This window comes from Rhodotorula toruloides, assembly GCF_000320785.1.
Source record: "Rhodotorula toruloides NP11 unplaced genomic scaffold Scaffold4, whole genome shotgun sequence".
Taxonomy (NCBI): domain Eukaryota; kingdom Fungi; phylum Basidiomycota; class Microbotryomycetes; order Sporidiobolales; family Sporidiobolaceae; genus Rhodotorula; species Rhodotorula toruloides.
In genome coordinates this window covers 486,863-512,728 of record NW_015622964.1, presented here as the reverse complement: position 1 = coordinate 512,728, position 25,866 = coordinate 486,863, and the positions used below count along the sequence as shown (strand labels likewise).

General features: G+C 62.0%; 9 protein-coding genes across 9 annotated transcripts; 6 read left to right on the top strand and 3 right to left on the bottom strand.

Annotated features, from left to right (window-relative positions):
* Positions 1 to 59: 59 nt before the first annotated feature.
* Positions 60 to 1,068, top strand: RHTO_06209 (cyclophilin-RNA interacting protein; the record flags this gene model as incomplete). The annotated part of the gene is made up of 5 exons (XM_016419870.1): positions 60 to 381; positions 463 to 764; positions 833 to 895; positions 957 to 985; positions 1,047 to 1,068. 5 exons carry the CDS (start codon positions 60 to 62, stop codon positions 1,066 to 1,068), a joined length of 738 nt encoding a protein of 245 aa, XP_016275324.1.
* Positions 1,069 to 1,430: 362 nt separating this feature from the next.
* On the top strand, positions 1,431 to 6,407 carry RHTO_06208 (Growth-arrest-specific protein 2 domain containing protein; the record flags this gene model as incomplete). The annotated part of the gene is made up of 8 exons (XM_016419869.1): positions 1,431 to 1,543; positions 1,618 to 1,657; positions 1,720 to 1,888; positions 1,951 to 2,089; positions 2,152 to 4,154; positions 4,206 to 5,899; positions 5,955 to 5,989; positions 6,044 to 6,407. The coding sequence occupies 8 exons, from the start codon at positions 1,431 to 1,433 to the stop codon at positions 6,405 to 6,407; spliced, it is 4,557 nt and encodes a 1,518-aa protein (XP_016275323.1).
* A 262-nt stretch (positions 6,408 to 6,669) lies between these two features.
* RHTO_06207 (pathogenesis associated protein pep2) lies at positions 6,670 to 7,871 on the bottom strand (the record flags this gene model as incomplete). Its single annotated transcript, XM_016419868.1, has 8 exons — positions 6,670 to 6,758; positions 6,825 to 6,980; positions 7,042 to 7,100; positions 7,155 to 7,232; positions 7,293 to 7,372; positions 7,430 to 7,463; positions 7,545 to 7,599; positions 7,679 to 7,871. 8 exons carry the CDS (start codon positions 7,869 to 7,871, stop codon positions 6,670 to 6,672), a joined length of 744 nt encoding a protein of 247 aa, XP_016275322.1.
* Positions 7,872 to 8,102: 231 nt separating this feature from the next.
* RHTO_06206 (DNA repair and recombination protein pif1) lies at positions 8,103 to 11,414 on the bottom strand (the record flags this gene model as incomplete). The annotated part of the gene is made up of 14 exons (XM_016419867.1): positions 8,103 to 8,655; positions 8,723 to 8,774; positions 8,836 to 8,912; positions 8,971 to 9,051; positions 9,116 to 9,200; positions 9,256 to 9,489; positions 9,543 to 9,624; positions 9,677 to 9,817; positions 9,877 to 10,011; positions 10,067 to 10,103; positions 10,159 to 10,342; positions 10,401 to 10,487; positions 10,541 to 11,147; positions 11,205 to 11,414. 14 exons carry the CDS (start codon positions 11,412 to 11,414, stop codon positions 8,103 to 8,105), a joined length of 2,565 nt encoding a protein of 854 aa, XP_016275321.1.
* Positions 11,415 to 12,584: 1,170 nt separating this feature from the next.
* Positions 12,585 to 14,500, top strand: RHTO_06205 (amino acid transporter; the record flags this gene model as incomplete). The annotated part of the gene is made up of 7 exons (XM_016419866.1): positions 12,585 to 12,772; positions 12,852 to 12,888; positions 12,956 to 13,106; positions 13,168 to 13,242; positions 13,309 to 13,663; positions 13,726 to 13,828; positions 13,949 to 14,500. The coding sequence occupies 7 exons, from the start codon at positions 12,585 to 12,587 to the stop codon at positions 14,498 to 14,500; spliced, it is 1,461 nt and encodes a 486-aa protein (XP_016275320.1).
* A 253-nt stretch (positions 14,501 to 14,753) lies between these two features.
* Positions 14,754 to 19,345, top strand: RHTO_06204 (uncharacterized protein; the record flags this gene model as incomplete). The annotated part of the gene is made up of 7 exons (XM_016419865.1): positions 14,754 to 14,761; positions 14,847 to 17,292; positions 17,352 to 17,715; positions 17,777 to 17,896; positions 17,952 to 18,297; positions 18,358 to 18,502; positions 18,560 to 19,345. The coding sequence occupies 7 exons, from the start codon at positions 14,754 to 14,756 to the stop codon at positions 19,343 to 19,345; spliced, it is 4,215 nt and encodes a 1,404-aa protein (XP_016275319.1).
* Positions 19,346 to 19,498: 153 nt separating this feature from the next.
* RHTO_06203 (WD repeat protein, THO complex subunit 3) lies at positions 19,499 to 21,010 on the bottom strand (the record flags this gene model as incomplete). The annotated part of the gene is made up of 10 exons (XM_016419864.1): positions 19,499 to 19,636; positions 19,695 to 19,770; positions 19,825 to 19,911; positions 19,974 to 20,128; positions 20,193 to 20,356; positions 20,422 to 20,432; positions 20,504 to 20,525; positions 20,610 to 20,711; positions 20,771 to 20,839; positions 20,920 to 21,010. 10 exons carry the CDS (start codon positions 21,008 to 21,010, stop codon positions 19,499 to 19,501), a joined length of 915 nt encoding a protein of 304 aa, XP_016275318.1.
* Positions 21,011 to 21,759: 749 nt separating this feature from the next.
* On the top strand, positions 21,760 to 23,402 carry RHTO_06202 (taurine dioxygenase; the record flags this gene model as incomplete). The annotated part of the gene is made up of 9 exons (XM_016419863.1): positions 21,760 to 21,970; positions 22,031 to 22,223; positions 22,278 to 22,343; positions 22,425 to 22,506; positions 22,591 to 22,605; positions 22,680 to 22,771; positions 22,830 to 22,970; positions 23,069 to 23,214; positions 23,275 to 23,402. The coding sequence occupies 9 exons, from the start codon at positions 21,760 to 21,762 to the stop codon at positions 23,400 to 23,402; spliced, it is 1,074 nt and encodes a 357-aa protein (XP_016275317.1).
* A 457-nt stretch (positions 23,403 to 23,859) lies between these two features.
* RHTO_06201 (uncharacterized protein) lies at positions 23,860 to 25,351 on the top strand (the record flags this gene model as incomplete). Its single annotated transcript, XM_016419862.1, has 3 exons — positions 23,860 to 24,074; positions 24,176 to 24,423; positions 24,480 to 25,351. The coding sequence occupies 3 exons, from the start codon at positions 23,860 to 23,862 to the stop codon at positions 25,349 to 25,351; spliced, it is 1,335 nt and encodes a 444-aa protein (XP_016275316.1).
* Between the last annotated feature and the right edge of the window lie 515 nt (positions 25,352 to 25,866).

Below are 25,866 nucleotides of genomic sequence, written 5' to 3'. Positions count from 1 at the left end.
GTGACGTTGGAACAGTCCACCTCGCTGCTTCTCACGCTTGCCACGCTTGCACTGCTAGAATGAGCTACCGAGGAGGAGGACTCCCCTACGGAGGACGCGCGCCCGTCAGCTACGACGACGTCGACTCGTCTCGCGACTCACGGACTCCTGGCGACCGCAACGGCTACGGCGCGGGAGGACGCGGCGGGTACGACAGGGACTACAGGGGTGGAGGACGAGGCTACGACCGTGACTACGAGCGGGACCGGGGCGGAGGGTACCGCGGAGGAGGCTACGAACGGCGGAGGAGCAGGAGTCCAGTCAGGCGGGACGGGGACGGCGGGCGTGGTGGCAGGCCCAGGGCGTACGACTACGACGACGATTACAGCAGACGGGATCGTGGTGCGTCTCGTACACCCCCGTATTCGGCACTCTGTTCGACCAGGTTCGCTGAACGTTTCACTCTCCCTTGCGTGTGTGCAGGCGGCTACCGATCTCGCTCTCCTCCACCACGCTCTGGGCGCCGCCACACTCGCTCTCCTTCCAGTTCTCCGCCTCGACGACGACGCGACTCGCGCTCTCCGTCCCGAAGTCGTTCTCCCCGGTCGCGCTCTCCTCCTCCTGCTCCGCGCGACCGTAGGCGGGACGACGACCAAGACGAGCGGAAAGAGAAGCGCGCAGGGAAGGGGAAAGAGCCGGGTGTGGTCACGGCGGACGATGCGGCTGAGGTCGATGAGCAGGACATCGCGGCATTGATGGGCTTCGGCGGGTTCGGCACAACGCAGGTGCGTCAAGAATTCCGTCGTGTTTCGTTTTTCGATGAGTACAGTACGCTGATCACGCCGCTGTGCAGGGCAAGGCGCACGAGGACGACATTTCCGCTGTGAGCAAGCGGCAAGAACGGCACTATCGTCAAGTGAGTGTCCCTGCGCTTCCGCCCGTTGACGTTGACTGACCACCATCCAATCGTCTTGCAGTACATGAACCGCAAGGGAGGTTTCAATCGGTGCGCTTTTCCCTCGTCTTTGTTGCCCATCGTTCGACAGGCTGATGCTCGTCTCTCGCAGGCCGCTTGACAAGATTCGCTGAGTGTGTAGCACCTCGTAAGGTGGTGGACGAGCGTCGACCGAAGCTTCTGCCGATTGACGAATGGATTCCGATGTCAAACCTGAGCTCCCCTCGACCTTGATAGCACCCGCTGCTTTCTCAATACAGTTCCTCTCTCTTCGAGACGCTGGGACTGTCACGCAAGCTACGGAAGCCGCCTCGTTGACGTTGTTCAGAGATCGCTCGCTCGCGCCTCGCGTCTTCCTTTCTTCGCATTCGAACGAACGCTTTTCTTCCGCTTGTTCTGCCCGCTCAACTCGCCCAGCGCTGGCGCAGCGCCTGCTCGAACGCGCGCATTGTGCTTCCCGCGCCCGAGGTCGCCAGTTGCCCCTCATCCCGGCGCGATGTCGACGGCCCTTCCCTCGACACCGCGGGCGCCAGGCCGCCGGGCGAAGAGCTCCGCATTGAGCTCCAATGGCGATGAGCTAGCTGGCGAGGAAGTGCTGGAGCTTAGCCTGTGCGTCGCTGTCAAGAGAAGGTCGGGCGTGAAAGGGAGTTGACTGACTGGGTTGTCCCGCCGCTGGCGCGCAGATTCGCCGAGAAGAAGGTGTGGATCGAGGAGAAGATTCAGGTGAGTCACCCTATCGCAATTAGCAAGCCACGGCGCTGGTTGACACGCATTTTCTCCCGCAGTTCCTCTCCTCCCTCCCGCATGTCGAGGTCACGACTCCCGAACCTCCAGCGCGTTCTCCAGTCTCCAACGAGGAACTTGAAGCTTGGTGGGCGGAGCATGACCGCATTGAGCGCGAGATCCAGGCGTACGACATGGGAGACCTCGTCAAAATGCGCAACATTGCTCGAGGTGCGTCTCCGTTCACCGTTGTTGTCTTCTCGGAGCTGCATTGACTCTCGAGAAACATGCAGAGCGGAGCAAGCAGGAGCTCTCCCCTCGTGACACCGACCTTATCGAGCTTACCCTTACAACCCTCTTCGCCGTCGACAAGCTTCTCTCACTCCTGCGCCAGCGCCGAAAAGCGCTCACTCTGCTTGGTTACCGCCTGAAGTGCGTCGGGCGTCCGCTCAACCTGCTGTGACGTGTCGTGGCCGCTGACGGGCGGTTCTCAGGTGGGAAGAAGCGACTGCGTCGGCGTGGACGTCTCGCCGGCGCCTTCTCGCCGACCTGCCGACCTTTGTCGCCAAAGCTCGATGGTCCCCGACCTCCGCGAACGAATCAACTCTGGCGCACAGCGCGTCAGGCCTTCTTGCACCCAAGTCGGACCTGACCCGCTCGTCCAGCTCGACAATGCTCGCTTTCTCGTCATCTTCACGCGACTTGACGACTCTTAGCTCGTCGACGTCTTCTTCGACACTACGTGCATCAACCGCGACCGCGAATCTCCTCTCCCTTTCCCTGTCGACCTTGACGACCCAGTCGCGCACCCTTTCCGCCTCGGCAGTCCCGCTGTCCGCCTCTTTCCTCGACAAGCTCATCGACTCGTCCACTTCCCCGCTTCCCGAATCGTTTCTCGACGAGCAAGACCGTCTCGAGGACTCGGTCAAAGCGATCAGCGAGGGTTTGCACCAGTTCGCCGAGCAGCTCGTCTCGCAGCGGTCTGCGGCCGATCACCTCTTCCGCCGACTCGGCGCCATCACCGCTAGCGCACGAACGCTCGAGGCGGATGTACTCGCTGCCCAAGCCGAACTACCGTCCTTCACGACAACGGCCGACTTTGCTCCTTGCCTTGTCGATCTCGAGCGCGAACTCGACGACATCCGAGCAGATCTTCACGACCTCCCGCGACCACTGCACCCGTCTGCGCCTGATCAGTCCGCTCACAACGGCGAGCTCGTCGCCTTTCTCCAGCAGCATCTCAGGGATGCGAAGGAGGCGACGCGTTCGGCAGAAACAGCGACCACCCAATACACAGCGGATCGAAGCGCTGTCGAGTCGGCACGAGCTGTCCGAACGACGCTTGATCAGCTTGGCGACGAGCTGGCGACATTCCAGCGGGACGTCCAAGCTATCGGGGGGCGACCGGCGAGGCTGGCGGATGGCTTGGCTGTTCTTGACGCCAGCGAAACCGGTGCTGAGTTCGAGCAGGGGTGGGACAGGCTGGCGATGCAAGTAGCGGCCGCGCTCGAGCAGACGGAGACGGTACAGAAAGACGCCGCAAGATGCGTCGTCGAGCTTGCGGATCGCAAGATCTGCGCGGCGCTGCGAAAGGAGGTCAAGGACGCGGCCGCGAACCTTCGTGCCCAGCGACTCGGCGTTATTGAGCAGCTAGACGCCGAGACGAAGCGGAGGGACGATGTATCGACTCTGCGGGCGGCGTGCAGGACGATTGATGGCGCTGAGCGGCAGATTGGGGAGGTTGAGCAGAACTTGCTCGAGTTCGTCGAGACGACCAAATGGCGCGAGGGCCGGATGGCGCCGATCGAGGCGGACGACGCCGCCTCCGTCGTCACCATGGTGCGAACCGAAGTCAACGACCTGTTCTCGACTAGCGTGTCGCCAGCCCTCGCCTTTCTGGACAGGTCGACTCTTGATGCGCTGCGCCGTCATCTCCACGAACGCTCCGCCAGCGTTATCGGGCGCATCAATGCGCTCGACGAGCTCGCCTCGCAGGTGGACGGTCTTCGCCGGCAGTCGCGCAGCGTTCAAGCCTTCGTTGAGCGGGCCGAGGCTACGACGGCGGAACTGCGAGGGACATTGCACGAGCTGGATGCTGTTGTGGGTGGTCCAGCCGACGGACTTCCCGGCGACGAGGAAATTGGTACCATCCGCGCCCGGCTCGAAGTCTGCACAGCGGACGTCGAAGTTCTCGTTGTAAACGTCGCAACGTCCGTCCCTCTCCTGGCGCCCGCTTCTCCGCCGTCTTCGACAAACGGGTCTGCCGATCTTCTTCACCTCGCCGAGCAGGACGACCACGTCCGAGCGTTCCTCAACAACTCATGCCTACGGATACTCGGCCTCGTCGACGAAGCACGACAGAGCGCCAACGTCCTCGCAGTCATGCAAAAGGCGAGAACATGGGACGGAGCCTGTCTCGAGGCGGAGCGCACGGTCGACGCGCTGGAGGAGGACGCTGAAGATGCGCGAGAGGTCTCGGAGACGTCGACCTTGACCGGTGAGCCCGTCGAACATGCGCATAGACTTCGTGCTCACATGCTTTTGCCAGATGTCCTTCGTCCCGACCTCGACTGTCGCCGAACGACGCTACTCACGCTCGACCTTGCACCGCTCTCAGTCGCTCTCGACGATCTCGTCGACGCGAGTCGCCGGTCCTCCGTCGACATCGACCTGCAAACCTCGAGACGCGCTCGGCTTGAAGGTCTTCGGGATCGCTCCGAGCGCCTTGCGCACAGCGCTCGCGAGACGCCTCGTCTGTCGCTCGGGTCACAACAGGTTCCAGCGAGAACGGACGAACCAGCGAACAAGCCTACAACGGCGCAGCAGGATTCGACCGCCGCTACCCTCGCATTCCCGGACGAAGACGTCGCCCTCGACCCATTCGCATTCGAGACACCTTCGGACGAGCCTGCAGCCTTCAGCGAGCTCCGCCGACGGATTGAGCGAATTGAGACAGCTGGTTGGCTATCGCCGTCGACTCTCGTCCTGCCACCGGCAGCAGAAGCGGCAGTCATGGATGGCGAGCTGGCGACATGCCGCAACGAGTTGGTCGCTCTCGCTGGAAATTCCGACGAGACGCTCGTGTGGGCCGACCTGCCCTCAATTGAGCGCTATATCGAGGACAAGGGCAAGGAGGTGAGACGAGTCGCAGCTCTCGCACGATTTTCCGACTTCCTCGCGAAAGCCGACTCGACCTTGAGTGACCTCCTGAATGCTGTCGATGCCTCCACGCCCGACGCCCCGCCCGTCACGCCTGATCCCGCGGCGTCGCCAGTCCTTCCGCTTTCCGACGCACTCGTTGCAGCCAGCGAGGCAGTCACGGCCGTTCGGGTCGAAGCGATCCCTCTCGCTGATGACGGACGAGTGGAGCGAGCAATACGCCGTATCGAGGACACGTGGAGCGAGATGCTGGGTCTCGTCGAGGAGATCCGCCCGCGCGCAGGCTCGGCGTCATCATCCACCTCTGCGGCGTCGGGAACCAAAGCTGCGCCACCTCCTGCGGCCCACAGAACGCCATCGCGGCCATCCTCTCAGGCCACTTCCATTCAATCCACTCGTTCGTCCGTCTCCCGCTCGACATCTCGCACCTCGACAGCGTCGTCTCTGGTCAGCTCCTCGACCTCGAACGGTACTCCCGGTAATGTTGCGCCGCAGACGCCTCGCCCTCGCCGACCGACTTCGGACGAACAGACTCCTCGTTTACGAAGAAGCAGCCGCCTCCCGGTTCGCACACCCCGCCAAGCGTTGTCGCCGCTTCCCCCGAACGCTTCGACCGTGCCTCAGCCCTTTTCGTTCGATACGCCGGTCAAGCCTCGTCTCCGCCAGTCGACGCGATCTGCGAGTCGGCGGGACAGCTCGGCTGCCAGTCTTGACAAGGCTCCCGTCACTCCAAGGACCGATCGCAGGGTCTCGTCAGCGTCGTCCTCGCAAGGCTCCGTCAGGCGCCCTAACCTTTTCAGCAGCGTTGCGGTCGAGCGGCCTCGAACGGAGAAGCCATCAGTTCGAAGCGTTTCAACTCCTGTCGTCCGCACCCTTCGCCAGACTCCGCCACGGTCAACGCAGCCGTATCGCCCGAACGTCTACAACAAACTTGATCGCGAAGTTGCGAACGTGGTCAACTCGCTGCCCAACTTGCACGTTCCGATCGAGGTTGCGGAAGGTCGCTGGACGGACGAAAGCGGTGTCTACAATATCGGCGGCCGGCTGTACTTCTGCCGCATCCTGCGCAGTAAGCAGGTGATGGTGCGTCGCCTGTCGCGCTTCTCGCTGCGATAACCTCACGCTTTGCCCGTTGCAGGTGCGTGTCGGCGGCGGTTGGCTCGACCTTGCGCAGTAAGTCCAGCTCTCCATTTTTCAAGCGCCGTGTGCTGACCTATACACTCGCAGGTTCATTATCACCCATTTCGGCGTTGCCAACGGCCTCACAATCTCGCCTTCGACGTCTCTCTCGGCGAATCTCGGCAGCGAGCCGCAATGGATCAGCTCGAGTGCATTGCGCGAGTCGCTCTCAGCCTCGCCATCCTCGAACTCGCTTCGCGACTACCTCGCGACGTCCGTCTCGAGCGTTGGCAAGACCGATCTCGCGCAATCAACCACATCCATGTCAGTCCGCCGATCCTTCCCCCTGCGACCGCGCAACAGCTTCGCGTCTTCGTCACGAGGTGGAACGACTACAGCTCCGGCGTCAGCCACCGCCACACCTCGTGCGAACAGGACGCCCCGCCCTCCCTTGCCCGTCTGGCGGCCTTAGACCCGCTCCCACCGTCCGTCAGTATCCGGATTGTCTCTTTTGCAGATATTTGTGCCATGTCGTTGTTATCAACACCATCGTTGCTCTCTCGCGGATGCGCACGCGCGGTTCCACCTCGACCTTCTCAGGCGAGCGAACCTTGTGTAGCAGAAGCACGACGCCGAGAAGCTCGCATACATGGGGGTTGCAGAGCGAGCAAACGCTCTCAAAGTTGTCGGCTGAGTAGAACGACTGGGTTTGAATGGCAAAGGCGACTTTTCCATCAGACACCCAGCTCTTGCTTCATCGTCTCGATACTCGCGCCTTCCAGCCAGTGTATGAATGACTCATAGAACCTGTCGTGCTCTTCGCCTGACGCAGCGGAAGTCGACTGGTGTCAGGTTCTGCTCGTTCCGAGCCACGGAGGAGGAGACGCACCGCGCGACTGAGGCAGGTCCAGCTTGATCTTGTACGCAGCGCTCTGACCGTATGCGAGGTAGCGGTAGCCTTCAGGGAACGATGCAAGCTTCTCGTCGTCGAAGCGAGGGATTCGTCGAGGGTCGACCGGAATGGCACGGTCTTTTTCGTAGAAACCTGCAGCCGGGCAAAGCTCGAGTCAGCTGCCGGCTTGAGGACATGAGGGGAGAGCTCTTACCCTTGAAGAAGTGATTCTTCCATTCACCGTTCGCCTTCTTCTCGACGAAGAAGCAGAGCCTGGAGTGCGAAGTGTCAGTGAGGCGCTTTTGCGACGGACCCGGACGTGCGTACCGGCAGTCAGCCTCGACGTCGACCTCACATGTCTCGCCCTCCGTTTCTGTCGGCATCGTGAAGCGCTGCGTGATTGTGCTGGAAGGGCACGCGGCAAGTTAGCGATGACGGGCAGAAGGAGGAAAGGCTGCGACATACGCCTTCAGCTTGCCAAGTCCACGCTTTCCAGCTGCAGGTCCCGAGATAGCGACGTCGACAGTACCGCCGTTGACCCGGTGCTGCGACGAACAGCGTTAAGGAGGCGCAGGGAGCGCAGGAGGAATGGTAAGACTCACAGCAATCTTGACGCCCTTGGCGAAGCCAGCCTCTCTGGGCAACGAGACAGATTGAGACCGCATCAACAACGACGCTTTCGCGAAGAAGAGGGAGGCAAAGCAGGAGAAGACGTACGAGATTTCGATGAACCGGTCAATCGGGACTCCACCGCTCCAAGTCGTGAAGACATCTGCGGCGAACCACTTGTCAATACTCGGCTCCTCACGGTCGGCGAGAGAGAAGACAGTGTCGAGCAGAAGACGGCTTACAGGCATCCTCCTCCGCAAAGAGTGCCCTCATCTTCCTCCACTCGCAGGCATCGCGGTGAGCAGGGAAGCCCTCCATGAGTTCGCGGACGGCCAGGCGGTCAAGCAGCGTCGTAGGATTGGATGCAGAGTAGTTGAGCGACGTCGAAAGCGACGCGGGCGGAAGAGGCGGTTCGGCGCCGGGAGGCAGAGGCATGGCGGGAGCCTGGCGTAGGAGTGAGGCAAGTAGGAGAGCAGGAAGATAGGCGAGCAAGGAGCGCCGACGAGAGCGTGAGGCGAGCAGGAGAAGGAGAAAGAGCGAGGTGGGGCTGCCGCGGCACGAAGTGAAGATGCTGAACGGCCCTGCGAGGCGAATTACGTGACATGTACATCAACAAGGGACACGAAACAGCCAGTTGAACCGTGCCGACAAGCCGCCGACGACCTTCTAGTGCCCGACCCGCTTCCTCGGACGCTTCCTCTTTGCCTTCTTGCCCTTCCCTCCGTCACCCGCCCCGCCTGTCCTCTCCTGCTTGACACCGTCAATGGCGATACTGTCCAGAGTGTCGTTGCCTGTCGAGTCAGAATCGACCTCGGAAGCAGGCGGCGCCGAATTGCTGCTCTTCCTCTTCCGCCGCGTCGCGTGGCTGATCACGCGGTATGCCTCAGCCGTGAAGACGCTCGCATCGTCAAAGCCGGGCTTGTTGACGTCGATGTCCTTCCAGTCGGTCGCCGAGGCGCAGCCGCCGGCCCCGATGAAAGCGTCGGCCGCCTGAGCGAGGAGTTCCTTCCAGCCGACTCGAGGTGGCGGTGGCGCGACGAGTTGTGCTCCTGGGTTGACGTACGTTTGCGCCGGCTTCTTCTGCCCCGGAGCGAGAACAGCTGAGCCGGGCGGAATGGGACCGGTTGGTCGACCGAAGATGCGACTGAGCTTGTCGACGAGTGGGTCGAAATCCGGGACGAAGTCGAGCGGGTTGACGGGCGGGACCGCTGTGATGAAGCTGTGGAGCGGAGTCGGCGTCAGCACATTGAGGCGAGCTCGACTGCGTGACGAGAGACGTAGCGTACAAAGGCGTCTTGTTCTTGATGCAGTCATAGAAGATAGTAACGACTGGATGAGCTGCATGTGCGCGAGAAGCGTCAGGAGAACTTCACGTAGAGAGCGGAGAGTCGAAACGCACCCATCACGACGCCTGGTCGGAATCCGTCGATCTTCATCCCTTCCGGCTTGCGGCATCGCGACAGAGCGACATACGCTCTGCGGAGACAATCAGGTTAGTCCGCGCTGAAGGGAGACACTCAACGTCTCCACGCACTGGCCCTTCTCGAACGTCGAGGTCAAACGGACACCGACCGCGTCGAGTGACTGTCCTTGCGACTTGTGGATCGTCAAAGCCCTGTGAGCGAGCAAGTGAAGAAGTCAGTCGCAATCGCCTCTGCCGGAAGAGGGACGCGACGGACCACGCCAATTGGAGCGGCAACTGCGTACGAGCGACCGTGTTGTGCTTGTCGATGTCGATGCACCAGGTGTGCGGGCGGATGATGACTGTGCGCAAAAGCCTCAGCTTCGAGCGACGTGACAGAAGCAGAGCGGAACTCACGCTGCCGGCCCGTAGCAAAGTAGACGAGCGGGAACACCTCGACCTCCTGCTTGTCCGCCCACAACTCGGCCGCCTTCTCCCGCCATTCCTCGCCTCCAAACATCCCTCCGCCAGCACTCTTCTTCCGCTGCGTCTGTCCCGGCCAGACGGGCTCGTCAGAATCGCTGTCGAGAGGGACGGCGTCTCGGTCGACCCAGTCGACGATGACGCCGCGAGACCCGTTCACAAGACCGTCTGCAAGTACGTCATGTTAGTGGCGTTACGTACATGAGGACGGCGAGACTCACTCTTCACGTCGAGGTTGGCCAAGAGGAGGACCTGCGCTCCCTTCTTCAGCTGTAGAGTCTTGCTCGGCGGGACGTTGGCGAGCTACCGTCGCCGAAAATCAGTCGCGAGTCTTTACGGAAAGAGGTTGACGCACCCGCTCGCCCAGAACGGACTCGGCGTAGGCACCGCGCGAGTCGTCGAGAGCTTGGAAGGTATACGCCTGCTCCTTGAGCTTCTCGAACTCGCGCCGGTTCTCGTCGTCGACAGCTTTACGGAGCGGGTAGAGATTTGTCGGCTGCGATGGGCTAACGAGATAAGCGGCTCGCTCGAATCGCAGGGTGAAGTCGGACGCACCTGAATGTCGATGTTGCCGCCTTTGCCGAGTTCTGCTCCGCAATTTGCGAGAAAGCGCGTGCACTCGTCGTCGCAGATGCCGCGACGGATCTTCTCAAGTGTGGCGATGAAGACAGGATGATCTTGACGGAAAACCTGGCGAGGAACGGTCAGACCGGCACTTTGCAGTTCGTGCCAGAAACGGTCTCACCTTCGTAAGCTCCATGACGAGGAAGTTGCACTCCGCCCTGTCAACGGAAGCGTGAGCAGCCGGACTCGGCGGCGCAGGGAAGGCCATCGCACCAAGCCTCCGTCTCGAACGCGAACCGCCGGATCCTCCGCTCGAAGCCGCAGCCTGCAATGATGCCGCCGTCGCGCTTGACGATGTCGGTGCAGCGCATGATGTCGGCCGGTGGGACGCCTTTGGCGCGCTCTTCGTACGGGACGCAGGCATCGTGCAGGTCGACCTTGGTCAGGTGGGTGTGGTCTGTAGCGCAGCAATTCGGTCAGCGCGAGTAGACGAAAGCGGGAGAGCTAGATCATACCGCATCGCATGCATCGCATGTCGGAGAAGGCTTCGGGAACGGGCGGGAGCTGGAAGAAGTCGCCCGAGACGATGAGCTGCATGCCGCCTGAAAACTGCACCGTCAGCTACTGCTATCGATAGCTGAGAAGCTTAACGCACCGAAAGGCAAGTTGCTCTTGCGGATGAGCTTGCCGAGAATGTTGAGCTTGGTAAAGAGGTCGGCCGGCGACATGGATACCTCGTCGATGATCAGGCATCGAGTGTGCAGCCAGACCTTCTCCTTCTCCTTCGAGCGCTTGATGCGGTCGTACAGGACGTTGATCGCCTCCTTGCCGAGCCCGATGCCGGCGAACGAATGAATCGTGATGCCGCTGATCTGGAGGGCGGCGATTCCCGTCGTCGCCGTGACCTGGTACGGTCGTTCGAGGTAGTCGAGCAGCCGCGTCACCTCCTTGAGCAGGAACGACTTGCCGACACCAGCGGAACCGGTGAAGAAGACGTTGCCGCCCGCCTTGACCTGCTCGAGGACGGCCCGCTGTTCGTCCGAGCACCGCTCGTCCGGCGCCCACTCCTTCGGCTTCTGAGGCGAAGGCGAGCGAGCGTCGGGTTCCACCTTCTTGACGCCGCCCTTGCCCGTCCCGTAGCGCGAAATGCCGGCGCTCGCCACGGTGATCTTGAAGCCGAACTTGGAGAGCGACTGCGCGGCGAGCTGCTCGCGCTTCTTCTGTCGCTCCAGGCGCTTCTTCTCCTCCGCCTTGGCCTTGAGCTGCTCGAGCGAAGTTAGCCTTCCCTACAGCTCTGTGCGAGGGAAGCGTCCGCGCACCCGCTGCATTGCCTCCTCCTTCTTCCGCTCGATCTCTTCCTTCGTCCGTCGCTGCGTCGGACCGGGCGGCGAGAATGATTTTACGGGCGAAGAGTCGGTCGAAGTCGTTGTGCGAACGGGACTGAAGGGAACAAAGTCGGCCTTGGTCCAGCTGGGCGTAGGAGCGCGAGAGTTGGTCGCTGGCTTGGTCGGCGTGGTCGGCTGGAGCATCGTTGACCGCACAGGCTTCGACTCGTCTACTTGCTGAGTCGCACCACCCAACTTGCTTCCTCCCTTCGCTCCCTCATTGCCTCCCCATCTCTGTCTCCCCAAGCCTGCTGAAGTCGACGGCGCAGGCTGCCACGACGACGCTGGAAGAGTCTGGCTGCTGCTGCTGGCGCTCGAGTCGGTCTCAGCCTCGCGCGAGGCGTTGAAGAGGTGTTGGCCCATCGCACTCAGCGAAGAAGCAGGCCCGAGCATCCCGCTCCACGCGGCGAGCAGACGGGGACGACTCTGATCGGGGTCAGGTGGGTGCAGCAGTCTGTGCGAGCAAGCGGTCCAGCAGAATCGGGTGAGGTGCGTCTGTCGGACCTTCTCCTCCTCGCTCAACCTCCTCCCAACATGTCGACGCGCGCTGTCGTGGATCAGGATTGACTTCTCTCAGAGTTGACATGCTGAAGTCGACTGAACGGACGCTTCCGTCTTGGCGCCGACCCCGCCTCCGAACAGCTTTTCCTCCTGCCGCCTTGCCGACCCCGCTCTCGTCCCGCGCTTGTGCGGAAGGGCGCACGCCACAGAAGAAATGGCTTGGGCGGTATCCCGTAGAGCAGCATCGGATGAGTTTGCCACTGGTCGCTGAGCTCGAGCAGCGGGAGGAGGTGGACTTCGGCTCGCGCAAGGCGTCACAGCACGGCACTCACGCGCAACGGCTCGGGTCTGCTGTGCGCAGGACGGACAGCGATACAGTCTGAGGAGGATCGCCAAGCTTGCACGGATACGCTCAACGTCAAGGGGGACCAAAGGGGGCAACGCTCCGGGGGGACGCCTCGGTCGGCTCGCGAGCCAACTTTTCCTCGTCCTCCTCGGCCTCGGAGAACCCTGGCAAGACTTCGGATCCGCACACAGACGACGTTCTCCGACGCTTGCGCTTTTTCCACGCTCGCCTCCTCACCGGTCCAGCGGGCCCCCCTTTCTATCTCCCTCTCCTCTCTGCTCGCTGAAAAGCTTCGCAGGCTCCTCCACGTTACGCGGCTTGCCAATCTTGCTCACTCGTCCGGGGTCACCGACCGCGCTTGTCCATCTTTGCGCCCCTTCGCCCTCTTCCCTCACCTCACTCATCGCCGGCCTCGGCGTCTCTGCTCGATACCTACGCCCTTGCTCATACACCGATACTCGCCTGCTATGGGCTTCAGTCGCGCACCATCCACGTCCAAGTCGTCCCAGGAGAAGCCAGCCATGAGGGAGAAGGAGGACGGCACCGTCGTCCAGTCTGGGGTTGATGCTCGTATCGATGAGGAGGCGCGCGTGAACGAGATTGAGGTCGACGGTGTCTTTGGTGCTCAGGGAGACGGCACGGTCAACTACAAGAGGTGAGTCGTCGAGGTCGAGCCGGAGGATCCGTCTGCTCGGGAGAATTGGTCGCTGACATGGGTCGTCGTCTTCGCACAGCGTCGGCTGGATCTCGACCAGTATCCTCTTGATGAAGGTGTGTCAAGTCTCTCACTGAGCGCCGAGCGATGGAACCGCTGCTGACGAAGGTGACCTCCTTGCAGACCCAAATCGGTTTGGGTGTCCTCAACATTCCCGACGTCTTCCACACGCTTGGACTGGCACCGGGCGTGATCATCCTAGTCGTTATCGCCGTTCTGACGACGTGGACCGATTACTACATCGGAATCTTCAAGCTCAAGCACCCGACCGTCTGTGAGTCCGCCTCCTCTCCCTCCGCGGACCTCGCAGCGGGCTGACAGTCCTCTCCTGACAGACTCCGTTTCCGACTGTGGCGCGTTGATGTTTGGCCGTGTCGGCCGCGAGATCTTTGGCGTCGGTTACTGGCTCCGTACGTCCCCCCAAGCCTCCTCGCCAAACTTCGCTTCGCAAACTGACCGTCTCTCGCGCCTCACAGTCATGACCTGCATCGTCGGCTCTGCGCTCCTCGGTCTCTCGACCGCCCTGAACGCCATCTCCCTCCATGGCACCTGCACCGCCGTCTTCGTCGTCGTCGCGGCAGTCGCGACCTACCCTCTCGCCTCGCTCCGCACGCTCGGCGGCATCAAGTGGGTTGGATGGGTCGGACTCGCCTCGATGATCGTCTCCATCTTGACCGTCACCATCGCCGTCGGTGCCGGAGGACGCCCGTCGCTCGCGCCTCAGGAAGGCCCGATGGACCTCAACATCGTTATCTGGGGCCACCCGTCGTTCGCGGACGCCATGAACGCCATCGGAAACCTCGTCTTTGCCTACGCCGGTACCGCTGCCTTGTGCGTCGAGCTCTCCTCTCGTCGTCGTCGAAGGAGACCTAGCTGACTCCTTTGACTCGCAGCCTTCCCATCGCTTGCGAGATGCGCAACACCCGCGACTACGGAAAAGCCGTCATCACCTGCCAGACCTTTGTCACCGTCTTCTACATCGTGATCGGCGTCGTCGTGAGTCTCTCGCCCTCCTCAACCGCACGGCTCCCTGCCCTTCCTTCGCGATCTCCAGTTCCTTCGCCGCCAGTTCCTGCTCCTCAGCTTTACTGACTCGCTCGTCGTTCGTTTTCACAGGTCTACTGCTACGCCGGACAGTACGTCGCGTCGCCCGCGCTCGGCACCGCCGGCGTCCTCCTCAAGCGCATCTCGTACGGCCTCGCCCTGCCCGGACTCCTCGCCGCCGCGGTCATCTACACCCACTTGCCGGCCAAGTGGCTCTTTGTCCGCTTCCTCCGCAACTCGCATCACCTTACCCACTCGACGCCGACTCACTGGATCGTCTGGCTCTCCTGCACACTTGGTTGCCTCATCTTTTCGTACATCATCGCCTCGGCCATCCCCGTCTTCGGCGGCCTCGTCGGCCTCGTCGGCGCCCTCTTCGGCACCATGTTCTCCCTCCAGGCGGTCTCGGTCATGTGGTTCTTCGACTACTGGCCGCGCTTCAAGACGGCCGAGAAGCGCACCAAGTGGTTCTGGTTCCTCGTTGCGGTCAACGCCTTCATCGTGGTCGGCGGCTCCTTCATCATGGTCGGCGGCACATACGGCTCGGTCATCTCGATCCGCGACTCGTACGCCGCGAGCGGTGGAACGCCCTGGTCGTGCGCCGACAATTCGAACAGTTCCTAGACGACTAGAACTCCCTCCAGAAGAGTCAAGACCTTTACACGAATCTTATGAGCAGTGCAGCAGTTTGTATTCATACGCATCGTTCACATCCGGTGTCGTTCCGAGCGACTTGCGAGCGAGAGAAGTCTTTTCAAAGGACGTTGCGAGTGCTACGGGCGCTACAGAAAGCGTGCTTGTCGCGGTTGTTGTCGAGAGCGAGCGACGCGGTGCGCGTTTGGAGGAGCGCGACTGCGAACACGGCCCGACCGCGAGCATGGGCAGGTCAGTGCACCTCGAGGCGCTCGCTGCACGAGTTCTCGTACGCTACAAACCGCGCTGAACGCGTCCCGCTTGTTTGACGACGCAGGAAACCCGCTCCATCTGGTCCCCCCGCGACGGGCAAGGCGTCGCTGTTGTTCTACTTCTCGTCGTCGCCTGCGGTCAAGTCGGACGAGGGAACGCCGGCGACATCCTCGCCAATCCGTACAGGCATGGAACAGCTGCCCGCGCGCGCTGTCGGCGGAGGAGAAGCAGGGTCCTCTGGATCAGGCGGGAAGGGCGATGGCAAGGGCAAGGCGCCGCTGAGGGGCACGCAGTCGCTCAGCAGCATCGAGAAGGGCACGCAGAAGGAGGATGGACCTGTCGCAGGCCCCTCACGAGCAGCGAGGGCGGTGTCTGCCTCGCTCGCCTCCTCGTCGGGTACTTCGCTCGCGGCTCCTTCGACTTCAACAGCGCCGCGCAGGTCGCCCAGGTTGCTGACGCCTGCAGACGAGGAGGACGAGAACGAGGCGCGATATTCTGTGAGGATGCCGGACGCCTTTGTCAAGTCTGAATCCCTCACGCCTCGTCGCAATCCCTCTCGCCAATGCTCCATCACGCCCAGCCGCCAGATCGACCTCACTGCCTCGCCGAGCGACAAATCTGCCATGCTGATGCAGGTCAAGAAGGAGATTGCAGCGCGGAGGACGATCGAAATCTCGGATTCAGAGTCGGAGGGGAGAAGGAGGGTTGGCCTGCTTGCGGGGGCGTCGGTCTCGCCGCCGAAGCGCTCGCGAGGCAGTGCCAGGATCAGGAAGTACAAGGTGATGCGGGACGAACTCGGGCGGGATGTGATGGACTTGACGATGTCGTCGCCGTCCGCCTCGTCGTCCGTCCTCGACGACTCGGACGACAGCGAGATCGTCGTCGTTACGCGCCCGAAGACGGCTTCTCGCACAGGCTCGACGACGCCTAGGGCGGGCGTTTCGGGCGCTCAAGGATTGCAGATCAAGCGGGAACCGACTGCGTCCGTCTCGCCGGCCAAACCTTCGTCTCTCGCTTCCCCTGCTCGACCCGCCGCGCCTCTCGCCTCCAGCTCGAAGCAGAACAACGGCGTCTTCAGCCCGCTCAAGAAGACTGCCGAAGAGCTCATGCCGCCGCCCGCGTCGCCCATGCGCAAGTCTGCGCCCTCGACTCCGAAGAAGGCGACTGGCGGTCTTCCAACGACACCCCGTCCTCTCCGTTCCGGCAGCAGGTCTCTCCCGAACGTCTTAGAGGACGACCGCGACGACTCTGGCACACGCTCCTCTCCACGTCGTCGCGCCACTCCCGCCGTCTCTGTCACGGCTGCATCTTCCTCCTCTCCCTTGAAGCGCGCACGTCCCGACGACTCTCCCTGTCGAGGACTGCCCGACTCGCCCAACCTGCGCCTGCTTCGAAGCTCTCCGCGGCCAGAGATGCGCTCGAACCCGTCCGACTCCTCTCTCTCCACGATCACCCCTTCACAGCCTTCGACGCCTCGTCGCGGCTCTTGTTCTGCCGTTCACTCGCCAGTGCAGCCGAACACGGACGCCAACGCTGTTGCTGGTCCAAGCAACCTCACCTCGCCGGCGCTGCGTCGACTCGCCGACCTCGACAAGCGGGACGCCCCAAGGACGCCAGAAGGCGGCCCGAGCTACGTTCGCGACCCGACTGGATCGCCTCTGTCGTCTCTCGCACCGACGCCGAAGCGGCCGCTCTCGCGCGCGGCAACTTGGACGAGCGGATCGACCACCAAGCCCAGGTCGCCTCGCAAGCACAATTTTGAGCTTATCATCGAGACAAAGCCGGTGCCGGGCTCTCGTACGGCGTCGTTGAAGAAGACCACGCCTGTCGCGAGGGGCAAGGGGAAGGGAAAGGCGGTTGCGGCGCCCAGCTTCAAGAAGAACGAGGTCAGGAAGGCGAGGGACGGCTTGACGAGCGAGTGGGACGCCTTCATGCACGACGCATCGAGCAGCGAGGGCTCGGACGACGACTCGGACGATCGCGAGGGCAGTCCTTCGCCTGCCAAGTCGCGCAGGACGCCTCGGCGCGGTCGCACAGAAGCGTCCGACTCGGGGTCCAGCTCCTCCTCTTCCTCGAGCGAGTCAGAGGCAGAGTCGGAGGACGACGAGCTCGCCGACTTCCTCAATCGCGCCAAGGCCCGACGCGAAGCAGGCGAGACGCTCGCCTCGACCGCCGACACTTCGCCTTTCGCTGCGACAGCGCCAACGACCGTCTCTCCTGATCCACTCGCCGACGAACCGCGCCGCTCGAGTCGGGAGAAGCGCGAGACGGACCACTACAGCCCGTCGAAATCCGCCAAGCGGGTCGCATCCTCCTCGACGAAGACGTCGAAAGCCCAAAAGGTCACGAACTCGCTCGGCTTGATGGACGACACGACGAAGCGTTCGGTCCTCCAGTTTGACAGGATCATGAAGGACCGCGCAGCGAGGGAGAAGAAGGGTCACACGGACGAGTGGTATGCGAAGTGGAAGACGGAGCTGGGCCGGAAGAAAGAGGTGGAGTCCGACGATGTGCGTTCTTGTCGCTTTTCTCGGAAAGTTAAGCGTGCTGACGATACCTACGTGCGCAGGATCTCGATACTGGATCCGACACCTCGATGACTTCCGACCTCGAAGCACCATCAGTTCTCGGCAGCGTCAAGCCCCTCGACTTGTCGGTCGTGACTTCCGCGCTCGCCGAAGACTCCGACGAGGACCTTCCGGCACCGGGCGCCCTCCCGGCCGCGACGAAGAAGAAGGCGGCCGCCTTGGAGAGCCTACTGAACGAGGAGACGGAGCGGGAGAAGCAAGAGAGGGAGGCAATGGTGGAGTCGGAGGAACAGCTGGATTTGCGGACCTTTTGGAGGCCGTCGAAGATGTGGTCCATCGATCAGCAGGACAAGGCCCAGTATGTCGGCGATGGCTGGAGGGGGCAGATCGCGCAGGCGCTACGAGGTAAGCCCTCCCATCCATGCGCCTCGCCGAACGAAGCTGATTCGCCTTCTGCTTTTCGCAGGCATCTTCACGTCGTCCACGCCCTTCCCGTCGGCCGTCACGCTATTCTCGCCACTGAATTCGGGCGGGATCGGTTCTCCCGAAGACCACCGAGTCGCGTCCCGCTGGATCATCGAACTGCGTGAGTTGAGATCTCCGATCCAGCCTCGAGCTGTATTCATTCTTGCACACCACAGTCTGCGATCCTTGCGAAACGTCCGCCGGCGACCGCCTCGTCGATCTCCTCGCTCGCATCGCCGCGCATACGGCTTCCCGCTCGCAAGACGCGGAGCCCGCGTCTTCGCTCGTCGACGCCGATTACCTTGGCAGCATGCTGGTCAAGCTTGGAGCGAAGCCTCACGCCGTCGACGTTCCCCGAGACCGGTCGTTCTCCAGCACTCTCAGGGCTGCGGATGAGGACTACAATGACGAGGACGAGTTCGTTCGGGCGCCGCGTAAGGCCCAGCTGCTCTTCAGCGCTGCACAACGGATGCCAGCAATCCGCCGGTGGTGCAGTGTTGTGCAGGTTCTCTGCTTGCACGGGTCCGTTTCCTATCGCTTTGCAGTCTCGAGACTCTCGCTGACGTCCGTATACCCCCACAGGCGGTTGTTCTCGGACGAAGACGCCTCTCGCCTCGCTGTTCTCCTCATCCGTCTTGCCGTCGACCCGCACTCCGCCTTGATGCGTTCGACCTTCACCTGGACCCTCCAGTGCTTGTTCGCGTCGATGCCGGCTGGCTCTGCGGCAGTACGTACCGCTCAGCACAGCAGCTCAAGCTTCCCCTGATCGCTTTTTGCCGCGCAGAGGACCAACGCATTCCGCCAGCTCGTCACTGTGTATCGCCGTGCTCGACACTTGACGCAGGCTGTCGTGCTGCAGACGATCCCGCACGACTCACAGGCGAACAAATCGCTCCGCGACTGGCTCGCCTGGTCCTTCATCGCAACCGACTCGAGTGTCGCCAACGCCCTCGCCCGCCCATCGCTCCTCGATAGCGTCCTCCCCTCCGTCCTTGCACTCCTCGACTCGCCGCCCGCGAAGAGCCCATTGCGCCCGCTGGCGCTGACAGGCGAACCCCCCTTCGCCGACGCCAACCTGATCGAGCAAGTCAAGCTCCTCGCCCTCTCCCTCACCTCGCTCGCCGACCCTCTCGTCGTTTCCGACCTTCGCGTCGAGCATCGTAGGACGCTCGAGCCTATCATCCGCCGCATCGAGACGCTCGACTCGCGTCTCCGTGCTGACGCGAGGAAAGGATTGCAGGTCGAACGCTTGCACGCCAAGAACCTCTTGACGAGCCTCAAGTACTCGCTCACGTACCAGCTCATGAGCGCGAGGGGCGAGAAGAGCGCCTTCGGACTGTCGGAAGAGGACGAGAAGGCGATCAAGCGGAAGGAGACGGCGAACGGGAACGAGGCGAAGAGGCAGAAGCTGGAGCGGGAGGACGACGAGGCGGCGGGTCGCAAGCAGTCGACGCTCGACTTTTTCCGCAAGGCAGCGGTCAAGCAGGCCGCTCTCGCCCATCCCAGCCAGGAAGAAGCGATGGACATGGACTCGGACGAAGAGGTGGCGGACGAGCTGTTGCGCAGCTGATCGCGGGCTTTCCTTCCCTTGTTGTGCTTTCGACTTTCTCGTTGTCACTTTCTGCATGAGCTTGCGCGTTCCGTCTGCATTGCCAACAGTCACGAACTCGCGAAGACTGCGTAGTGGAAGAGTCGAAGCCGACAGGCTGGCAGGACACAGCCTCTACACTCCGTACCCCCAGATGCAGAGCTCGTTCCCTGCATACGCGAGCACATTCCGACTGGGGTGCCATGCGAGGTCTTGGCTTGCACCGTCCGGGAAGGGGATCGAGTGCTCCTTCTTGAGGCCGGGAACGGAAGACTGCGCCGCAAGTGCGAGGTCAGCTCCGCAAACTTCGCTGCTTGTCAAACAAACGCACGATGACGACGTCGCCTGTCGCTATCGACGCAACGAGACTGCCATCGTGGTTGAAGCGGCAGGTGAGGAGAGGGCCGCTGCGAGGAGAGCTTGTTAGGCGGGTCGGCGTATCGGGCACGAATGCGACGCACTCGTGGTGACCTGCGGACGCTGCGCAAGTCCATTCCTCCGTTTCCCACAGGCTGACGGTCGCGTCATTCCCGCCAGCGAGGAGGTATCTGGAGGTGGTGTGAGCTAGGTTAGCTGTGCAACTGCTAGAGGAGGCGGACGGCGGACTTACCGGCCTCGTGGGTCGAGGTCGAGCATGCCGACCGGCATCGAGGTCATAGGGACGGTGTAAACGAGCTCATTTGACGGGAAGGCCGAGATGCGAACGCTTCCTTCGACGCCAGTGTAGAGTAGCGAGCCGTTGTGCGAGAACTGCGTGTCGTTCGTCTGCGAGTTGCGCTCGCGCTGTCAGCGGACTTCGTACTGGAAGAAACGGCACAGGGAAGCGCACCTCCTTGTCCATGTCTATCCGATTCACCACCCGCTGCTCCTCAACGTCCACCCACATCAGCCGATCCTTTGTCGTTCCGACGACGATAGTCTTGCCGTCCGGCGACCAGTTCATATGGATGTTGTTGCCGTAAGTCTCGATAGTCGACGTTGGCTTCGATCCCTCTGCTCACGACGAAATACAAGCTGTCAGCTACTGCGCAACGCTTGCTACTCATGAAGAAGCGCACGTCTGATGTCCCTGCAGACAGGAAGAAAGCGCAGTCAGCGACAACGTCCAAGCATTTTGCGAAGTGCGTGAAGGGGACGAACCAGAAGTGCAGAGCTTTGTCATCTGTGCATGCAAAGCCGGTCCCCAATGTCAGTCACGCCTTGAGACGAGGAGCTCAAGGTCCGAGAGGCGAGGGTAGCAACGCACCTCCGCTGCTCACGCTCGCGAGTCGTTCGGGATGTACTGGACTCCACCGCACGCAAGACACTTCGCCTGTGTGACCCCGACACTCTGTACTTGTTCGTGTATCTGTGGCAGGCCTACATTAGCGGAAGCTCCACTATGCATCGTAGCAAGCAGGCACGCACCTTTGTCGGGGAGGAAGATTCGCAGAGACGGCGAGCCGCCAGCCGCCAAGCGTCGACCGTCGAGGTTCCCTGGGCGCAGGGAGATGCCGGATCAGCACGATCAACCAGACTTGTGCGTCCGCACGGCTTGTTTGACAGCCGAGACTAACATGCAACCGTCCGTACTCGCTCCCTCGTCACGCCTAACCGCCGAAGGGAGAAACGCGAGAAGTCCTCGCTCGTCGTGGGAGCATTGACCATGCTGGCAGGCTGCACAAGGGTCGAGTTCGCACGTTCGGAGCGGAAAGTGATGAGGATGGGGAGGAGGGGAGGAGACGCTGGGGAGCGCAGGGGCAACTCAGACGGTCTCTTGAGTGTCGCTCCGGTCTCCTGAAGCAGCAGGAAAGCACAGCGAGCTCGAGGGGTTCACAATCCTAAGCCAACCTCTCCTCTGCCTCGTCCTCTCGCGGCCTCTCCCGCTCGAACGGGCTCGGCTGCTGCGCTGACTGTTTTGCAGGCTTTAGTCATGACCAACCACGCTGACTTGCGCTCAGCCGGCTCACTTGGGTGACTCCCGTCCTCCACCCGACTCTCGACTCTCGCCAACCGCCTGCGCACCCGACGGGGAAGACGGGCGGAAGCTGGCAGGGTGACGGACCATCCGAGGGCATTTCCGAGCCGCCGAACAGCCCGACGACCCGCTTGCGACCGCTCTCACGCCTTCTCCCATTTCGCCATCTTCGCCTCTCGTCGCCTCATCGCACGTCATCCCGGTCAACCCGGGTCGATTCGTTTGTTGTGGGAGTTGACTGAGCGTTATCGCCAACGACGGAACCTCCGTCCGTTCCGACCGCTTCGCAGGCCCCGCATCATCCCAACATCGGCTTGTGCCATCCGTCTTCCGCTCTCCTTGCGTATACGCTCGATGGCATCACGCCAGCTGCTCGAATGCCTTGGACCTGCTCCTCGTCTCACCCTTCGCTCTTTCCTTCACACTTCTCACCTCGACAATGGCTACCCAAACCGAAACTCTCCCTTCCGCCGTTGGCTCGCTCTCGCTTTCCGGCTCGCTCAACCCGCTCAAGTCGACCGGCGCGCTCGACCAGTACAAGCCGGTTGAGCTTACGCCTGTCATCGGAACGCAATTCCGCGGCGTCCAGCTTGTCGACTTGCTTGACGCGCCCAATGCCGACGACTTGCTCAAGGAGCTGGCCATCACGAGTGCGTCGTCGCCCTTTCAACGGTTCTCGCCTAGGCTGACCAACACGTCGTCCCGAGCAGTTCACCGCCGCAATGTCGTCTTTTTCAAGGAACAGCAGGCCCAACTCACGAACGACCAGCTCAAGCGCCTCGCAACGAAACTCGGACAGCTCACGGCCTCGGCAGCCGGTACCGAGTGGGGTGGCCTGCACATCCACCCGACTGAGAAGCACCGCGACGACAACGAGATCTCGCCGATTACTGCCAAGGCGTTGTGAGTCGTCCTTTCGCTGAGCATACGCCGAGACCTGAGACTGACTGGTAGCAGTGTCGCCGGCAGGAAACGCTCCCGCCAGAGCGGCAGCTTGCTCGCCTCGCGCGGATGGCACACCGAGTGAGTCCCGCAATCTGACTCGCTCCCCCCAGTCTTCCGTCTTCGTCATCTCGCTGAACTTCGCATGACTCTCTGCTCCAGTATCACTTTCGAGCCCGTCCCGTCTGACATCGCCATCCTCAACGTGTGGGAAATCCCTGAGAACGGCGGAGACACGCTCTGGGTGCGTCTCCTCGCTCGAGTCGGCGATGAGTGGAGCAATCGAAGAGGCTGACGGCATGCGCGATCGCTCCGGCTCTCACGGTAGGCCAGCGCATACGAGGTACGTTTCGCCAGCCGCGGGGAACAAAGGTTCTGAGCGAGGGCTGACACTCCGCTTCGAATTTCCTTCGCCAGGCCTACGACCGCCTGACTCCCGCCCTCGCCAAGTTCCTCGAAGGCCTGACCGCCCTTCACGATGGCAACCACTTCCACAAGGTTGCCGAGCTGTGCGTCCCCTCACCCTGAGCTCACCTCGACGACCGCTGACTGCTCGTCCCGTTTCAGCCAACAGAAGCCGCTTTATGACGGCGTGCGCGGACACTCTCTGAACAAGGGCGCGAACCTCCAGGCTGTTCACCCGCTCATCACGGTCAACCCGGTGACGGGCTGGAAAGGCTTGTTCGTGAACCAGGTCTTTACCAAGCGGTACGTTCGAATACATCTGCATGACCTTGCGCTGGGCGCTCGGCCTGGATGCGCGCGCTTTGATGACCGGGCTGACGCTCGCGCTCTCACGCCTGCAGGATCGTCGAGCTGAGCGAAGACGAGTCGGACCACCTGCTCAAGTACCTCTTCACGCTCGTCAAGGAGAACCACGACTTGCAGGTTCGCTTCAAGTGGGACAAGGACGACGTCGCGCTGTGGAGCAACACTTCGAGCTACCACAACGGTGCGTCCCGAGACCTGCTTCCTCCACTGTCTTCGCTGACTCTCCTTCACCTGGACGTAGTCACCCTCGACTACACCGGCTACAACCGCACGGGTCACCGCGCCGTCTCGCTCGGCTCGAAGCCGTTCTTCACGGGCGAGGGCAAGTCGAGGAGGGAGGACTTGGGGCTCGGGGCTTGGATCGAGTAGAGGCGGTTCAGTCAGGGCAGATGAGGATTAGTATCGAAGTTCTTCGGGGTTTCAGTCAGGAGCTTCAACCGTCGCCGTTCGTACCGCGCTGAGCAGAGTCCGGACTTGACCGCTTGACCCAGGCTTCTTCTCCGCTCATCACGCTCGAGATCGCACTTTGACACATGGGGTCAGTCTTGTTCTGCGCTTGGCATGCTGTTTCGTCTCGTTGACGCACGGCTAGACTCGCGCTCGCAAGTCGCTGATGAGGATTCGAGGAGGAGAGGGTCGGCGACACACGGCTTCGCGCGACTGTGCAAGGCTCATAAGCGTCTGTCAGCCTTCTTCTGACCCACTCCAGCTCGTCAGTCTGGCCCTTCGCGAGGTGGCCTCCCGCTTCCACCTGCTCGCGCCTCTCCCTTCTCCCCCTCACTCGCTCGCGCACGCTCACCGCTAGAGCCCTTGCTGCGCTGCTAGAATGGCTGCTACCGCTGCTCAGAATGCTCCTAGCCCTGCGCCCACGCCCTTCGAGCACAAGCTCGTCAAGTTCGACCTCGAGGGACACTTCCACTACACCTTCACTCTCGACCTCGAGCTCGACTTGACGGATACCGAGCTGGACAAGAAGTTCGAGTTGGAGGGAGTGCCTCTCGCTGGACACTGGACCTGCGCGTGCAGGGAGACGGAGAAGACGTGTGCATCTCTGTTCGACATGGTGACTTGCCAGACGGTATCTTCGGTTCGCGGACGAGATGCAGGCTAAGACTATTCCGAGTGCACGGCAGCGCCTGCAGGCTGCTCGAGGCTGCGTCTTGGTGGCAAGCACCGCGTCCCCAACCCGAAGCCAATCCGGATAACACGGGAAAAGCTTTCACGGGCTTCAAGATGACTGTTTCGCGTTCTGATTTGGAGGCTACGGCCAAGCGATCCAACGGCGAGTACAACCTTGGACGCCACCGCTCATATCGCGTTGTATTCGAGATGGAAACGCTGGGCAGTCAACCTACTTCCGAGGCGGAAGTGCTGATCAGGCGAATGCCGGGTGAGCTGACTTGTCGCGGTCAGTTGGATAAGTGTGTTGACACTTCCGACTTGCAGCGCTTGACCTCGCCGCCACGCCTCAAAACGTTCGCCTCTTTTTCCCTCAGCACGAAGCGGACTTGTGGGCCGACTCAAGTTTCTTGTCGCGCTCTTCTCCGTACTTCAAGACTCTTCTCTCGTCTGCCTTTGCCGAAGCCGTCTCTGTGCCTTCGAAGCGCCCCAAGACTCGTCTTGGTTCAGCGACAGCGGCCGCCGCCGATGCCGGTGCGCAGGACTTTGACGACTCGGACGAGGAGACAGACCAGCCCTACTTTGAGGCGCATCCGCCTTCGCAGCACGAGCGCGACGAGCTGCAGCTCCCGTACAAGGAGATTCAGATCACCAAGACCGCCTTCACGACCTATCGCGCCGTCCTCGCCTACCTCCGAACTGGTTACATCGCCTTTGCGCCGCTTTCCTCTACATTCTTCGCAGAGGCAGACGCAGAGAAGCCTACCCGCGCCTCTCGCATCGAAGCCGCCGTCTCTTCCGACCCTTCGCTCCCCTACCCTGTCTCGCCCAAGTCGACTTTCCGACTCGCTCACCTCCTCGAGCTCGACGAGCTTCAGCACCTCTGCCTCGCGAACTTCTCAAAGCAGCTTACCATCGACTGCGCGCCCTTCGAGCTCTTCAGCGATACTTCGGTCTGCTACGACGCCTGGCGCCAAGTCGTGCTCGACTTTGTGGTCGACAACTGCGATGCGGTGACTGCTTCGAGCGCGTGGGTGGAGATGGAGGGAAAAGTCGAGAGGGACGAGGTAGCTGGTGCGGCGCCGATCATGCTGGAGTCGTTCAAGCGCAAGCCGGTCAAGGCTTGTGCGTCCCGCTTCTCTCTCGCCCTGGCCCTCGTCACGCCATTCGCTGACGACTTCCCCGACGACACAGCCTAGTACTCGAGTGTCTGTGCTGCATCTTGCAACGAGGCATTGTCGAACACCTTTCCTGAGCGAGCCGTCGTCGTCGTCGTCCGCCAAGCGTCGCTTCCCAAGTCTCGGACGCTGCTCGCTTGTCTCGGCGCTTTCCTCGCTCGCCTGTTCGCGCTCGTCGTTGCTCTCCTCGTTCGAGAAGGAGTGAAGAAAAGCTTGAGATGTCCCCGGCCGATAGCAACGGGTTGGCGGGGAGCAAGGCCGAGCGCAGCAACGCGTCCCTCTCCGCACGAGCATCCGAAGCCAGCTCGCTCCGTCTCGAGCTTCCTTGTGTCCGTTCCAGCTCGTGCGAGGGTGCTGGCTACCTGCTGAGACTGTCCAGCGAGCCCACCAAGTTATCGCACACGGCCAGCGCTGTCCGAGTCCCCCTCCGCCTCCTCGACCGACCAAACCTCCGAAGCAGCTCGCTCCAACCCTCGACGACCCGCCTGAGCAGCGCAACACACTCCTACACACTCGTTCTTTACACACGCACGCCT